The sequence below is a fragment of the Cynara cardunculus genome, assembly GCF_001531365.2.
Source record: "Cynara cardunculus var. scolymus isolate 2C chromosome LG 8, CcrdV1, whole genome shotgun sequence".
Taxonomy (NCBI): Eukaryota; Viridiplantae; Streptophyta; class Magnoliopsida; order Asterales; family Asteraceae; genus Cynara; species Cynara cardunculus.
Window position 1 is genome coordinate 8,135,116 of NC_037535.1, and position 17,388 is coordinate 8,152,503.

The 17,388-nt window shown below is 36.9% G+C and overlaps 1 protein-coding gene across 4 annotated transcripts; it reads left to right on the forward strand.

Annotated features, from left to right (window-relative positions):
• The first annotated feature begins 353 nt into the window (after positions 1–353).
• Positions 354–17,170, forward strand: LOC112517470 (protein MULTIPOLAR SPINDLE 1). 4 transcript variants are annotated; one of them, XM_025124912.1, is made up of 11 exons: positions 361–432; positions 514–685; positions 831–888; positions 1,066–1,215; positions 1,318–1,380; positions 1,850–1,926; positions 2,050–2,104; positions 3,050–3,163; positions 16,378–16,567; positions 16,685–16,755; positions 16,832–17,170. In XM_025124912.1, exons 2-11 carry the CDS (start codon positions 545–547, stop codon positions 17,011–17,013), a joined length of 1,101 nt encoding a protein of 366 aa, XP_024980680.1. In that variant the 5' UTR covers positions 361–432; positions 514–544; the 3' UTR covers positions 17,014–17,170. The 4 variants fall into 4 exon arrangements, with proteins under 4 accessions (XP_024980677.1, XP_024980680.1, XP_024980681.1 ...); XM_025124909.1 differs by having other exon boundaries at positions 354–432; positions 1,850–2,104; XM_025124913.1 differs by lacking the exons at positions 16,378–16,567; positions 16,685–16,755; positions 16,832–17,170 and adding an exon at positions 15,746–15,795 and having other exon boundaries at positions 363–432.
• Positions 17,171–17,388: the final 218 nt, after the last annotated feature.

Sequence of the window (17,388 nt, forward strand, 5' to 3'; positions counted from 1 at the left end):
GAGAGAGCTTCTTAAAGAAGATGACTGTCGAGTGAAATGTGAAGAAATGAACTGTGTCTTGAGATCTGGGAGCTATAACATTTATATGAATTCTTAGTGTCCAGGTTTGCCCCTCGAATTGTTGTAAAACTTGCTCCGCTAGCCTTCATCTTTTCCCTTTAGTGAGGCGCAACCCTTCTAATATGCAACCAGCTCTGACTTTGAGAAATTAACAATATCTACCCAAATCTGTTAAAGAATTAACAAACAAGGATAAACAAAGCTAAGTTAGTCAAACAAATTTAGTCAAGATTGAAAACTTCACATGTATATTTCAACACCAATCGATCCTAAATTGAACCGATGAGGAGGTCATGGATGAGGCCGGATCCATTTGACCATCTAGCGCTTGGTCCAAAAACTCACCGGAGACGGTCAAAAGAAAAAAAAAAGGTAAAAATTAGTTTGTTCGCTAATAAAAATTAGATTGGTTGGTAAAAACTATTTTTTCAAGTAAAGTATTTTGGATTGAAGATTGCAGAGCTCCCGCGCATCCACCGCAGAAATGGCGTCGAATACCACCGCCGGTTCAGAAGAACGGTTGAAGCTCGCCATAGCTATGGCTCTTCTTCGTTCTAAGATCCTCAACAAACCTGACACTCCATCTGCTACCCTCAATTCCGATGCTCTTAAATGGAAACGCAAGGTACATTTTTCAAGTTTCAGCGTCTTTATCACGCACAAAAGTTTAATTGATTCTAAGTTAGTTTAGAGTTTGTCACAAGTAATTAACGCATTGTATGTGATGGAAGAGGTGAAAATTTAGCGATTCTTTTTCTAAATTTGTGCAGGCGAAAGAGCGTAAGGAAGAGATTCTTAGACTCAAACATGATCTCGACGAAGTTGAAGGTCTTTCTCTCTCTCTTTCCATGTATGCATATATGTATGCAACACATACGCATACTTAATCTGTATTTGTGTGTATGTATGTAACACATACATATAATCTCTCTCTCTCTCTCTATGTGTGTGTTCGTATTTATAAACTATGTGTTTTTGTCTACAGTTAATGTGTTTCTTATGCAGATGGACTACATCATGAATTATTCCCGGGGAGTACATCCTGCAGATGCTATTTCTTTGAAAATATGGGGAAATTGAGCCCTGATAAGATCTCCGGAGAAGGATTTGACGGGAGATTTAATGATGTGTTACGCCGTAGATTTCTTAGACAAGGTTCTCTACAAATATGTGATTGGCTTATTATATTGTATGTGTGGCTGTGTACCGGACTTTGGATTCTTTTATGAGAGATTTGGGTGATTTTTGGTGGTGCAGTGAGACTGAAGGAAAGAAGAAAAAGAAGAAGCGACGGTTCCAAACAAAGATTATTTTTACCTGGTATAGACCACTTCACATAAATTTTAATATTTTAGGACTTTTGCTAGTAAGCTTCCAGATTCCTTAAAGCCCATTTAGTTGATATTTGGTGGTTTATCATTTGGTAAAAGAAATACCCATTTCGATTTGTTTTTCCAGTTAAATGAGCAGTATTACTCATTTAGGACAACTTACTAATGTTATAATTTGGATATTTTGTGTTACCTTCATAGTTTACTAGCAAGTTCCCTTTCATTTATCTATGTAAATAACAAACCACAACATACCAAAACCAGCCAAATTGGATCCTTAATAAGCATACTTCACAGGAGAAGTGGTCTATAGAGTTCTTTTAAATGAAAGGTGGCTTTTAAATGTGGTAAGTCTGTTCTGGCTATGACAGATGCATGACAAGTATGGCTGTTTGGACATGTCAAGATAGTAGATATTGATATTGAAATTTCTTCGTATACACCTTTTGCATTGGCAGAGTATATCGCTGAAGAAACTGAACAGCTTAGGGCCTCAGTTGATTTTCTTGTGGAGCTATGTGATACTATTTCTTCTGTAAGAGTGTGTTGGCCACCTAATAAATTGCATTCTTCTGATCCTTCATTCTATATGTTAACTTTTCATGTGAGCCAAGTCTTATTTTCAACTTTTTACTCTCTACTTGCATTATTCTTGCAGCCGGATGATGCTAATTTTGCAAACTGGTCACACCAAGCTGTAGACTTCATTTTAGGTATGTCTTTCTCATTTCATTCTGAAGTATATATGTGGCCACTTGAGTCTTTTCACATTTACAAATGGGACATTCTTTTGTTACCAAATGTGTGTGTTTGTATTGTCTGTTTAGTTGTTCACTTCAACATGATATGGTGTACAATATAGTTGCTTTACCATATTGTTGTACTTCATCCATCTCCATCACTAAGAGCATCTCCAATGCTGGTAAAATTCCTCTTCTGCCGGTCATTTCTCTCCAACCTGTTGGTATTTTGGCTGGCAAAAATTTGTCTGGGAGACTGCCATATATAGGGGGAAACTATTCATCACCGGCAGAATCTTGTGTGCAGTGGATTTTTGGTGTTTTATTTTTAAGTGTGCAGTTGGAGAAGAAATGGGTTTTGGTGTGTATGGGCCCACATTTTAGTGTTTGCTGTGGGTTGGAGATGGTCTTACATTATTATGACCGAACACATAATGCTAGTGTAATTAATACTCGTAACATAGTTGGCATGTGCGCAAGCTGCAGTTGGTTGCACTGGTCTGCACATTTTCTCCTTTTCATAAATATTTTGAACACTGTTAAGAGTATAATTACATTCTGTTAGTAGTTAGTTCATTATTACACGTCAGCAAAGAAGTTAGTGGGTTAATGTATCTAGAAGCCTTGTATATATAGAAGTCATGTAAGTATACAGAGTATTCATTCAACACAATCCAATTTCACAATTTCTCTCTCTACACTTGATATCAAACACTAAAAGCATGTAAAAGGCATATGCTAGAATAAGTTAGTACTTAGAAATTGTGACATGTGGGTATTTGGGAAAGCAACAACAAGAACCATGCAACCACATGAATGTTGGATTTGTTTGCTGACACCTGTGTCTAACCCTCTGCCTCCTTCAAATTAAAACCTATATTTTATTCTTATGGTTTTTCCTTTGTCCTATTCCTGAAGATGCAATCAAGAATATCTTGTCGAAGGGAAAAAATATTGACCCCGTAGAAGGCATTGTTGGCAGCCTGTCACTGCGTTTAGTTAGAAAAATGTGCACTACATTACGAGGAAGTGGTAAGCATTTTTCTATTCTGTAATTTTAACAAATTAATATGCTTTCATATCATGCTCATTTATAGTTGCCTATCTTTGTTGATCTCTTTCTGGAGCTCGGGAACTTGTTAAAGTTTAAGCTAGTCATGGTAGTTGACCGTTTGGAAGTTAGTAGTTACAAGTTAATTATATGTTTGGCAGTTCTACAACTGTCATGTCCAGAGCAGTTGTGTTGTTTGAATGAAGGATTATATCCCTTTGTATATGTACATATATGTTGAAAAATTAAGTATAGTTTGATAGATGAAACCAATAAAGTTTGAACCTTTATAAACAAGTATAATTATTTAATCCTATAATTAAATTCTATGAACAAAAAGGTAACTTGTTATATCCGGAATCCACAACACCTAAAAATGACCAATTTCACACAGATTGAAGGAGTAGAAGCAGAGTTGTTCACTTAGTGAACAAAAATTAAATACAATGCACGAAAATTTAAAACCAACCTGATTAATCTGTCGTTGAATCGTAATCTGCAAGGTAAAACATGTCCTTAAAGGTTTTATACGACTACTCTTTTAATGCTGTGAGTCTGCTAGTTGCAAAGCCCCAGGATTTGATGTAGTAAATGTTTTTGTTTATCAACAACGATGAAAACGAAACTAAAGCAAGGTGGATGCAAAAAATGGTAGAGAGAAAGAACGAAAGGAAGCAGAGATCGCAAAGAGGAAAAACTGAATTTTCTGGTTTGTTTTAGGGTTGGCTTCAACCTAGTATTTATACTGGGTGAAACCCTAAAAGACCCACGATTTCATCCCCATTTTTCGGATGATCATGGGGTAGTTGGAGGACAATAATTATCCCCAAAAAACGTGTTTAAATTGGTTTAAAAACCGATTTTAAAATCAGTTTTTCATCTCTCTCGATGCTGTACCAAAAAGATACTTGGAGCTCGGAGCGAGGTTCCCGTGCAAAGTGCGCCTCCTCGCGCCACTTTCGGAAATCGCGCTCGTGCCCTCGGCCTCATTGGGCCTTCCACTCAAGACCCCCACCATGAGTCTACCCATTTGTTCAAAGCTCTATTGTAGTGGAAGCCTTATAAACTTCTCTAATTTTCCTTTATCTACCAATGTGGGATGGAAGACAAACTTCCAACCCACTAAAATTTCCAACAATCCCCCACCAGGTTGGAAAGTTTTCTGACATTCATAGTAGATAATGTTACTGTGGTGTCTCTAAGATTAAACCCTGTTTAATGTAAGTATGCAAGAAGAGATCAATTCAATGGTATCCTTAGGATTTAAACCTTGAATCTTGTGACCACTCCGGCTTACTTACACACATCATCTATCAACCTTGCTCTCTCACTGAGTGCAAATATGGCCATGCGCTAAACCCTGATTCATGACTTACTAGAAGAGGAACCACTACTCTTCGTTTGAGGCGGCGCCACGTCTAAGTTATATAGTCAAAGTTCTATAACATCTTCGTTGTTAAGATGCCTCTAAACTTTGTTAAGAGATTGATTCATCCTTGTTCTCGACAACGCCGTATTATCTTTCACCTTACATGGATCTATCATTTGATAGTACCTTCTATTAGTTAAGTGACTTGTTGTTACCCTTTAAACTTGGTAGATAGGAGCACTATATCCAAGTTGGGTTTCCATCACTAACTGATTCTACGTGGTTTCAAACCCATGTCTCTGGTAGTTGACCCTACCAAGTCTCTCGTCAGAGGCTTGGTCAGTGGATCCGCCAAGTTCACACAAGACTTGACAAACACAATACTTATGGTACCATCATCAATTAGTTGTCTCACGTAATTGTGTCAGAGACCTATATTTTGCGATTTCCCATTATATGTGGCATTTTATACTTTTGACAATGTGCCCTTACTGTCACAATACATGGGAATCGAAGGAGTCGATCGAGGCCATGAATGGATATGTCAACTCTAGATCCCTGGTTCTTTTAAAGTAGCCCAATACTTTCCAGTGATCTGAACCCGGATTGCTTATATATTGACTCAGTTTACTCACAATAAAAGCAATGTCCAGTCTAGTGCAAGCATTGCATGCATCATGCACCCTATTGCACTAGCATATTCTAGTTGAGCCACTGCTCTACCGGTATATTTATCGAGTTTCACACTTGAATCAAACGGAGTGTTAAAACTTTTTTATATTCAGATGTTGAAACTTGGTCAATATCTTCTCTATGTAGTGAGATTGACTTAGAGAGATTTGAGATGCTGACCTTTTGATCTTTATCCCAAGGATGATATCTACTTCTCCAAGATCTTTCATCTTAAAGTTCGAGGATAAGTACCATTTTGTCTCAAGAATACCTTTTAGATTGGTTCCGATGATCAACATATCATCAACATAAAGATAGATTACCACAGTGTACCCTCTCGTGCATTTTGAGTAGATACACTGTCGGCCCCATTATGTCGGAACGCGAAAGATGTGATAGTCGTATCAAATCTTTCGTGCCATTGTTTGGGAGCTTGTTTTAACCCGTATAGAGATTTAATAAGTTTACACACTTTATTCTCTTGTCCAGGTACTACAAACCTTCAGGTTGCTCCATATAAACCTCCTCATTTAAATAGCCATTCAAGAAGGCTGTTTTCACATCCATTTGATGAATATACAGTCTTTTTATGGTAGAAATTGCTATGAGAGTTCGAATAGAACTGATTCTAGCAACTGAAGCATAAGTGTCAAAGTAATCGACTCCCTCTTTCTATCTATACCCTTTTGCCACCAATCTAGCCTTAAAGGATGATATTGAACCATCAGGGTGCATTTTTCTTTTGAATATCCACTTGGAACCAATGGGTTTCACCCCTGCGGGCAAATCTATCAACACCCAAGTTTCGTTCTCCAAGATGGAGTCCATCTCATCATTTATTGTTTCTTTCCACAGTGGAGCATCCCTTGAAGTCATGACCTCTTTATATGTCTCAGGATTCTCTTCAGTACTGATAGAGAAAATAACCTCTTTTATCACTTTCTTTTGTGTCCCTTCTACCAAGTATGAGAAGAAATCATTTTCCAGATTTTTCTTTTTTCTCACTCTTGAGCTTCTTCGTGGTTCGTTAGCCTTATTTGAGGTTTTGGAACTATCACGAGATGAACAAGAGGGATTAGAGACCAACGTTGGTTCTGATCTTTCAGCATCTTCTGAAAATCTATCTTCAAATAGTTCCACATCCCTGGATTCTACTATTACTCCCGACTCTTTGTCCAATAATCTATAAGCCTTGCTATTTATCGCATACCGACTCTTTGTCCAATAATCTATAAGCCTTGCTATTTATCGCATATCCAATGAATATGCTCTTAACAGCACTGGCTCCCAATTTAGATCTTTTTGGATTAGGGGTTCGATAGTATGCAATACAACCCCAAACTCTAAGGTAGTTCAAGTTTGGTTTCCTTCCTCTCTAAAGCTTATATGGGCTAGTTGGAATCACACAACTAGTGATTCGGTTATGAATATGGCAAGCCGTTAGGGCTTCTCTCCAGAGATTGTTAGGCAATCCCGATTGGTTCAACATACAGTTGACCATTTCAACAAGGGTTCGGTTCTTTCGTTTGGCATGCCATTTTGTTGAGGAGTAAATGGTGAGGTCCATTCATGTTTGATACCATTCTCTTCATGGAATGTATCGAATTCTCTATTAAATTATTCACCACCTCTGTCTGATCGAAGTATTTTGATTCATTTTTCAAGTTGATTTTCGACTTCAGTTTTATAAAGTTTAAAGGCTTCAAAAGCTTCATCTTTTGAGGGTAACAAATAAACATGTAAAAACCAACTGAAGTCATCACAAAAAGTAATGAAATACCTTTTACCTCCTCGGGTAAGTATTCCATTTAATTCACAAATATCAGAATGAATCAACTCTAAAATTGATGTGCCTCGTTTCAGATGGAAAAGGTTTGTTTATAAATTTTTATTTTACACAAGTTTCACATTTTCCAAAATCTTTGTTATCAATTTTGATTAATCCTTTATTATGTATTTTTTCAATATTTCTTGCAAGACGTTTATGCCATAAGGAAATAGAACAAACAAAATAATCCAAAGAATTAACTTTATTAATAACGTGCGAATTACATCAGTTTCAATAGTGGAAACAAAAAAATTAGAAACTTCATCAGACGTTGCTAAAACATTACTTCCTACTGACTCACTAGGTCCGACCTCCTCATTACCATCCTCACTCAGATTCAAGCGATACATTATTAGCTGGTAGTATCCCTTTCCAATGAAAGTCTTCCTCTTGTATATCACAAGCTTCCTTGCCTCAATATTTATTTCAAACCCGTTTTCATCGAGTTTGCTTGTAGAGACGAGGCTCTTGTTGATAGAAGGCACGTGAAGAACATTTCGGGGAGTGAGGTCTTGCCGGAAGTGAACTTCAGTAGCACGGTACCCATTCCAACGACATCAACACGGCCGTTCTTAGCAACTATCACTTGCTTTCCATCTCGAACCGGTCCATATTCAACAAACTTGGACCTAGAGTCACAAACATGAACGGTGGCTCCAGAGTCCAAGTACCAACCTCCTCTTCCAGCCACAATCCTTGTAGAGGCCTCTGAGATCATATCCATCTCTTCCATGAGGAGATTCGCCACAAGGTGTTGAATCCCCTCAACAGAATTAGAGCAGGTGGTCCGGACTTTCTTTGCTTGCACTCATGAGCGTAATGTCCCATCTCTCCGCATACGTGACACTTTCCGACCCTTTTAAATTGCTGTCTTCGGTTCGATTGATGACCGAATCTCTTAAAACTCCTCTTTTGTGGACCCAAGTTCCACGTTTTATTTGGACCTCCGGCCCTTCCCTTACCCTTGCCTCCAGCCTGCACGCTGTTAACATTCATCAAAGACTTGCCTCTCTTATCCCGATTACATGCCTCTTCCCCGATTCGAAGATGTTTTAGTAAATCATCCAAAGAATAATCTTCGGTTTTGTGCATCATTCTTTAAGAAAAATCTTTCCAGGATGGAGACAATTTATCTATGACTGCCCCACTTGGCAATTTTAGGAACAACAATAGAAAGCAACCTTAGTTTATTTACTAAAACTTGGAGCTCATGCACTTGCTCCAAAATCGGTTTTTCACCAACCATTTGAAATCTCAAATATTGAGACACAAGATATTTATTAGTGCCATCTTCTTGTGACTTATCTTTGAATTCCAGTGCCTTCCACAACTCTCTTAGGCACGTAATTGGGGAATATAGATCATACAGACGATTTGACAAAGCATTTTTTATATGTCCGCAAGCAAGGGTTTCCTCTTCCTTGCGGATCAGTCTCAGTTTTTCTAGATCGGAAATTCTTTATCTATCCGGTTCTTTCCTTGGTTCAGGAACCGGATTTTCAGGAATAGGGGGGAGGTCAGGGTCCAAAACATAGTAGAGTTTTACAACCATCAACATGAATTTGACTTTGTCCGCCCAACGAGTATAACTAGACCCGTATAACTTCTCGAGTTTCATCATACCTTGATTTAGGATTCGGTAGTTTCCGGTGTCCATTACTATAAAACCTTTAAGATTGTTAACAAATTAAGTAGAGTTAGATAGATGAAACCAATAAAGTTTGAACCTTTATAAACAAGTTTAATTATTTAATCCAGTAATTAAATTTTATGAACAAAAAGGTAACTTGTTATATCCGGAATCCACAACACCTCAAAATGACCAATTTCACACAGATTGAATCTATCCTCCGCGATAGATTCAATGAAAGAAAGGAGTAGAAGCAGAGTTGTTCACTTAGTGAACATAAATTAAATACAATGCACGAAAATTTAAAACCAACTTGATTAATCTGTCGTTGAATTGTAATCTGCACAGTAAAACCTGTGCCTAAAGGTTTTATACGACTACTCTTTTAACGCTGTGAGTCTGCTAGTCGCAAACCCTCAGGATTTGATGCAGTTCACGTTTTCGTTTATCAACAACGATGAAAACGAAACTAAAGCTAGGTGGATGAAAAAAATGGTAGAGAGAAAGAAAGAAAGGAAGCAGAGATCGCAGAAAAGGAAAAATTGAAAGCTCCGATGCAGCATGCGAAGTGCAGAGTGCGCCTCCTCGCGCCCTCGGTCTTGGCCACGCACATGTGTACATTGGGCCTTCCACTCAAGACCCCCACCATGAGTCTACCCATATGTTCAAAGCCCAATTGTAGTGGAAGCCTTATAAACTTCTCTAATTTTCCTTTATCTACTAATGTGGGATGAAAGACAAATTTCCAACCCACTAAAATTTCCAACAATATATATATATATATATATATATATATCAGCAAATTTGCTTAATAAGGTAGTATAGATATAATAGGATGATTGTTGTATGAAAACAGTTGATGGTTTTTATGTCAAATAAAGTGAAGGTTCTAAGTATCAAAGTACGTAGTGATTTCTCCAACATTGTGGTATCAGAACCAAAACATAGATGGCTTCTAATTCAAACAATCCTCTGCATCCTCAACTTCCAAAACTAAATGGGAGAAACTATCACCATTGGAGTATCTAGATGAAAATACTTTACGAATCACAAGATTTATGGGACCTCGTTGAACAAGAGTTATTTCAATAGTACAAGTCTGAAGTCATTCTTCAGAGTTTTACTTCAGAGTTATTTAAAGAATACAAGTCTGAAGAGTCATTCTAAAGAGTTAGCTCACTCGAACTCTGAAGTCTATTTTTTCAGACTTAGCTCACCCGAACTCTAGAGTCTGAACTCTGAAGTCTTCATTTTCAGACTTAGAAGTCTAAACTCTGAAGTCTTATTTTTAGACTTAGAAAAAGAACTCTGAAGTCTTCTTTTTTCAGACTTAGAAGTCTGAACTCTGAAGTCTTCTACAAGTCTGAAGAGTACAAGTCTGTATAGTCATTCTTCAGAGTTAGCTCACCAAAATTCTGAAGTCTTCTTTTTCAGACTTAGCTCACCCGAACTCTGAAGTCTGAACTCTTGAAGTCTTTTTTTTCAGACTTAGAAGTCTGAACTCTGATTTAATGGGATTGATTTTATACTTCAGAGTTATTTCAAGAGTACAAGTCTGAAGCGTCATTCTTCAGAGTTAGCTCACCTGAACTCTAAAGTCTTCTTTTCCAGACGGAGCACCATGCAGAGACTTTGCATAGTGCATGCAGAGCCTCTGAATAGTGCATGTAGAGCCTCTGTATAGTGCATGCATAGCTTTTGGCTTGCCTATATAGAGCTCTGAAGTCTGAAGAGTTTTACTATGCAGAGCCTCTGTATAGTGCATGTAGAGCCTCTGTATAGTGCATGCATAGCTTTTGGCTTGCCTATATAGAGCTCTGAAGTTTGAAGAGTTTTACTTTAGTGTTATTTCAAGAGTACAAGTCTAAAGAGTCATTCTAAATTTACTTCTAAGTTTAAATTCAATTTACTAATATAGTTTCATTTCTAAATTTAATTTTATTCTAGGGTTAACTTCATTTTAACTAATGTTGATATAGTTTCATTTCTAAATTCAAGTTTAAAGAGTCATTCTTCAGTTATTTCAAGAGTACAAATCTGAAGTAGTATTGTACTTTCGATGATTATTCATATCTGTAAGATAAGTTCCTGACATGATTTAATATTTTCAAATTACCCCGTGTAATACACAGGATCGGTACATATCTATTTCTCCAACGTTGTGGTATCAGAACCAAAACATAGATGGCTTCCAATTCAAACAATCCTCTGCATGCTCAGCTTCCAAAACTATATGGGAGAAACTATCACCATTGGAGTATCCAGATGAAAGTACTTTATGAATCACAAGATTTATGGGACATCATTGAACAAGGGTTTGATGAACCAGTCGAAATTGATGAAATGTCAGAAGAACAAGAGAATGAACTCGAAGATTTAAAGAAAAAGGATAAATGGCCCTCTATATAATCCACTCGATGAAGTAATTTTTGAAAGAATTTCCGCTTCAAATTCCTCTAAAGAAGCATGGGACATGCTTCATAGAATGTATTGTGGAGAAGAGAAAGTAAAGAAAGTTAAGAGTACAAACTTTGAGATGCAAATTTGATGGACTCGAGATGAAAGATTCTGAAACCATAGAAGAATTCTATAACTGTGTGATCCTCCTACTCAACCAACTAAGGCTAAATGGAGAAAACATAGATGACAGGAGAGTGGTTGAAAAGATTCTCAGGAGTTTAACAAGGAAATTTGAAAGCATTGTGGTAGCAATTGAGGAATTTAAAGATCTTTCAACTCTCTCTCTTGAAAGCTTACTTGGAACCTTGCAGTCTCATGAACTCAAAATGAGGCAGTTTGATTCCACACCCTTTGAACAAACTTTTCAATTGCAATCCTCAAACTCACAAGAAAAGAACAAAGAATCTGAAAAGGAAGAACAAGGTGAGAACAAAGGAAGAGGCAGAGGGAAACCTTCATCACAGGTGCAATGTTACCACTGTCAGAAATTTGGTCACATTGCTAAGTATTGCAGAAAAAGAATAGCAGAAGAAAGGGACTCTACTTTCATTCATACGGAAGAAGGAAATGAGGGTGACACTATGTTCATGATCCTTAGCACTCAGGAAGTATCTTTCAATGATGCATGGTATGTTGACAGTGGGTGTAGCAATCATATGACTGGAAATAAGGGCATTTTTGTCCAAATTGATGAAACTCAAAAAAGGGAAGTAAGAACAGGAGATGACAAGAGGTTAGATGTACAAGGAATAGGCGAAGTCATGGTTGATATTAAAATTGGACAAAAGAAAATACCAAATGTTTATTTTGTCCCTGGATTGAAACATAATTTAGTGTTGGACAACTTTTGCACAAAGGTTATGATCTTCATTTCAAAGAAGAGACATGTGAGATAAAAGATCCTAATGGAAATACACTTCGCAAGATCAACATGACAACAAACACGATGTTCCCTTTCAGTTTCAAGGGAGACACTCTAATTCTCTTTTAATTTGTCTACAGAACAAAATTCTCTTCTATGGCATTACAGATTTGGTCATGCTAACCTTGGCCATCTTAGTTACATGTACAAACACAATTTGGTAAGAGGAATACCCAATATCAGTAATGTAGAAGAAACTTGTGAGGGATGTATGCTTGGGAAACAAACAAGGGATTCTTTTCTTCAAGAGAAAGCTTGGAGGGCTACCAAGCCACTTGCACTCATCCACACAGATGTATGTGGACCTATGAAAACCCCCTCTATTGCTGGAAACAGGTATCTAATCACTTTTTATAGATAATATTAGTAGAAAACCATGGGTATATTTTGTGAAAGAAAAGTCAGAAGTTTTGAATACCTTCATGACATTCAAGAGTTTTGTTGAAAAAAAAAGTGGTCATCAGATTAAAGCTATTAGATCAGATGGTGGTGGCGAATACAATGCTACTTCTTGGAATTCCTAACAGAAAATGAAATTCATCATCAAGTTACTACCAGATATACCGTAGAAAGGTTAAATAGGACCATAATTGAGAAAGCTAGAAGCATGTTAAAAGGCGAAAACTTGAGTAATTCTTTCTGGAGAGGCAGTAGCATGTGCATGCTATTTAATGAATAGAACTTCTACAAAAAGCCTCTCCAACATGACACCATAGGAGGCCTGAAGTGGCTACGAACCCACAGTTGCTCATCTCAGGATTTTTCGTTGCATAGCTTACTCTCATATACCAGAACAGAAAAGAAGCAAGTTAGATGACAAGTCAGAATAAACCATCTTTGTCGGGTACAGTGAAAGGTCAAAAGCCTATAAACAATACAATCCGATTACCAAGAAGACTATTATAAGTAGAGATGTAGTATTTGAAGAAGGAAAGGCTTGGAATGACTCACCAAGACAAGAAGGCAACACTACTCAGATCGTTGATGATACAGAAGTTCAGAAGGAGGCAAATTTGAACCAAGATCATAGTATGACCCCACCAACAAACAATTTTCCCATAACTCTTGTTAACATCCAATTTTCTCAAGGCACAAATTCCTCAATGTCTACTCCAGAAACTCCACCAAAGAGAGGACTCAGAAGCTTAAGGGACATTTATGAAAACACAAGGAGACTAGAGTTCAATGATGTTGCAGATTTTGCATTATTATCTGATGCAGATCCTACATCTTATGAGGAAGCTTGTCAAGAAAAGAAGTGGAGGGATGCTATGGATAAGGAGATAGAAGCTATCATGAAGAATGACACCTGGGAACTTGTCAATCTTCCAAATGATAACAAACCAATTGGAGTTAAGTGGATATACAAGACGAAGTTGAATAAGAAAGGAGAAATAGACATATACAAAGCAAGGGTAGTGGTCAAAGGTTATAAACAAAAGCATGGTATTGATTATCAAGAAGTTTTTGCTCCAGTCATAAGATTGGAAATTGTGCGATTAGTCCTTGCCTTGCTGCTCAAAACAATTGGAAGGTACATCAGATAGATGTTAAGTCAGCTTTTTTAAATGGAAATCTTGAAGAAGATGTTTATATAGATCAACCAGAAGGATATGTAAAGAGAGGAGAAGAAAACAAAGTCTGCCACTTAAAGAAAACTTTGTATGGACTAAAACAAGCACCACGTGCTTGGTATAGCATAATTGAAAACTATTTTCTGGCCAATGGTTTCAAGAAATGCCCACAGGAACACACTCTTTTCACTTAAAAGGATGGAGGTATGATTCTTATAGTTTGCATATATGTTGATGATTTGGTTTTCACAGGGAATTCACAAGAAATGATAGAAGAATTCAAAGTATCTATGAAAAGAGAATTTCATATTAATGATATGGGGTTGCTTCACTTCTTTCTGGGATTTGAAGTTAAGCAAGAAGAAGAAAAGATTAAGATCTCTCAACAAAGGTATGCTCAGAGCCTACTTGATAAATTCAATATGGGACAATCTACTCCTGCAAGTACCCTATGGAATTTGGTCTTAAGTTATCAAAGGATAGCAAGGATGGAAGTGTGGATCGTAGTCTCTATAGAAGCTTGGTAGGTAGCCTCATGTATTTAACTACTACTAGACCAGACATGGTGTTTTCAGTAAGTATGATCAGCAGATTCATGGAATCTCCTGAAGCAAGTCATTGGGAAGCAGGGAAAAGGATTCTTAAATATGTCAAAGGAACTCTTGATCATGGTATTGTGTATTCCAAAACAAAAAAATTCAGGCTTATCAGTTATAGTGACAGTGATTGTGGAGGAAATTTGGATGATGGAAGAAGTACAACAGGTTATGTTTTCAACTTGGGATCTGGAGCTATATCTTGGCAATCCAAAAAACAAACTGTGGTGGCTCTATCTTCTGGTGAGGCAGAATATATGTCCTTATCAATTGCTGGATGTTAAGCCTTATGGCTAAGGGCAATCTTGGATGAATTGGAGCATTCACAAGGTGATCCTACTACTATTTTCAGTGACAATAAGTCAGCAATAGCCTTATCTGAGAATCCAGTATTCCATGGAAAAAGCAAGCACATAAGGATTAAGTTTCATTTTCTTCGAGAACTTGTGGCTGATGGTGAAGTGAAGATTGAGTTTCACGGGACAAAGGAACAAGTTGTAGACTGTTTTACAAAGGCTCTTCAAACTGGAAGTTTCAAAGTCAAGAAAGAAAGCTTGGGAGTTCTACCATTACTAGCTTGAGGGGGTGTGTCAAAGTTTAAGCTAGTCATGGTAGTTATGGTGGTTGACCATTTAGAAGTTAGTGGTCAAAAGTTAATTATATGTTTGGCAGTTATATAACTGTCATGTCCAGAACAGTTGTGTCGTTTGAATGAAGGGTTATGTCCCTTCATATATGTACATATATATATATATATATATATATATATACATAGGATGATTGTTGTATGAAAACAGTGGATGATTTTTTTGTCAAATAAAGTGAAAGTTCTAAGCATCAAAGTATGTAGCTATTTCTCTAACAGAACTGTCACCAATTCACTGCCATGATAACAACTCTTTTGGAATTAATATTTTTTATAATGTAATGCGCTCATGATTGTCCTTATAGTTGTTGATTGTTTAGATTAGTTATCAAAAGATGATAGCTTGTACAAATGAAGTAAGTGGTATTAAAATGGATTACCCGTACTTCAACTAACTGACTGCTACATTGACTACGATTTTACACAATACCCAGTCCAAGGTAGATGGAGACGATCATTTTTGTTGCCCAGTGGGCAATACTATAATTGCATGAACATATCTGACTTGTTTTACCAGGATCAAATGCCTCGGGATAAATTCTAAAGTGGGATTATTTAATATACCATCATCATCATTCTCTTAAGCTAAATCTATGTTTCATGGGCACCCAACCGTAAAAGCTTCAGAATAGAAAAAAAGGTGAAAATAAAAAATAGCTGCAGCAGCAAGTTCTACCAAACAAATTATTAAGGGAAATTTCAAATGAAAAGGGAATTGCTGCACACTTAAGGATGTAACAGTAGAATTTTGCATACAAATGTGTTTGGCATGAAGTGGAGCTAGAATGATTCTACATACAGTTAATCGTTGAATATGATGTTTTCTGGTTCTCTCATGAATTTGACACTATGAGCGTGTTTCACAGCTGGAATAATCGGATATTTGCCTTAAACTATGTTGGAATGAGCTCTCTGCGGGTCATTGATTGTGGTATTGGGGCTGTGCAATTCTGGATTATTGGGAAAACTGAAAGGCTACCGAGAGGCTATATTTTAAATATTAACAGGAAGATTTGAGAGAAAAGGTCAACTAGATATGGCCTGCCACACTGCTAGAGTGGGATACTCTGTGATGTGTGTGTAGCTTTTTTATTGGTGGGGATCAGTTCTACCTGGGTTGCTAAGATTTCCAGCCTTGATACCGTGGTTGTACTTGAGTAAAACCTTTGTAGCTTCTCTACTGATGGTTTTATGAAATTATTATGTCACTTGAGTCCGTTTGGCCCTAAGGGTAGCTTCTCTACTTGAGTGAAATGAAGTTATCTTTTGCTTGACCGTTTTCTGGATTCCATCGCTTAAACAGGATGTTAAATTTCTTTTTGTGTGATGTGGCTGTTATCTATTATCTATCATCTCATGTATTGTTTTTGAAATAACAGAGTAAAAAACACTATAATCCCGTTTCTATTTGTTTTTCTCCTTTCGGTTGTTTGATCAAATTGCAACCGACTGCTGTCCCAAAATGCTTTTGATCAACTCAAGTATTCTGTTTGAGAAGGCCATCAGGTTGACAATGATGCCCAGTTCCATGTTCAGCACCTGCTTCGTAAGCTTGGAAGTGAGTCATATATTGGACAGCGAGTGATTCTTGCAGTTTCTCAAAGAATCTCTTTACTAGCAGAAAATTTGCTATTTCTTGATCCATTCGAACCAACTTTTCCTGAAACGCATAGCAGTCTGTATGTTTTGTAAGTTATTAATCTTGTTATGATATATAAAATAGTATGAAATCTGAAGCGTATAAAGGCAAGACTCCTTTTGATTACATTTTAACACGATGCATTGTTATGGGATGTGGTTGACAGGATCCAGCTTATGGAGTTTTTGGTATCAGATCACCTAATAAGTTGGTCCAAGACAGATGGATTTGCAACAGGTAAAAGCTTGTTTGTTTTTCCTTCTGAAAAAGAAAAGAAATGAGATTAAAAAGTGTTGGTATATAATATATATAGAGTTGTTTGAAGAGTGGGCGACTTCAATCCTGCATGCTCGAAAAGGAGTTGAAGTGTTGGAAAACAGGTGCGGGGTTTACATAATATATATGGATCGTGTAATTGGGTTGGTTGGGAAAGTAGTGAGTCAGGTTACATCTCTCCAGACCACAACCTCAACCCAAATATTCTTCAACCCCTAAAGCCAACATTCTCTTTCACCATAATTGACTCCTCTTTTCCGTTTGGTTTTCTTTTGTTCATGTACATTTCTCTTTTCTCAAAAAAACCAAGTACAAAACAATGTTTGATATTTTAGGTTGAATAATGCATACACATTGTAATGTTTCATTGGAAAAAGGAATACCCCTTTCTTTTCAATATCTCCCATAAGTAACAAAAAGTTTCTATTAATAAGGAAGAAGAGTAGATGTGCTTTTTTTGTTACTTTCAAATAAAGTATATATATTTGATAGAAAATGTAAGAAATAACTATAGCCTACCAATAGGGGTATATTTTACTCTTTAATTTATTTATTAAATGCCTTTTAATTATACATAATTGACAATTTATATTA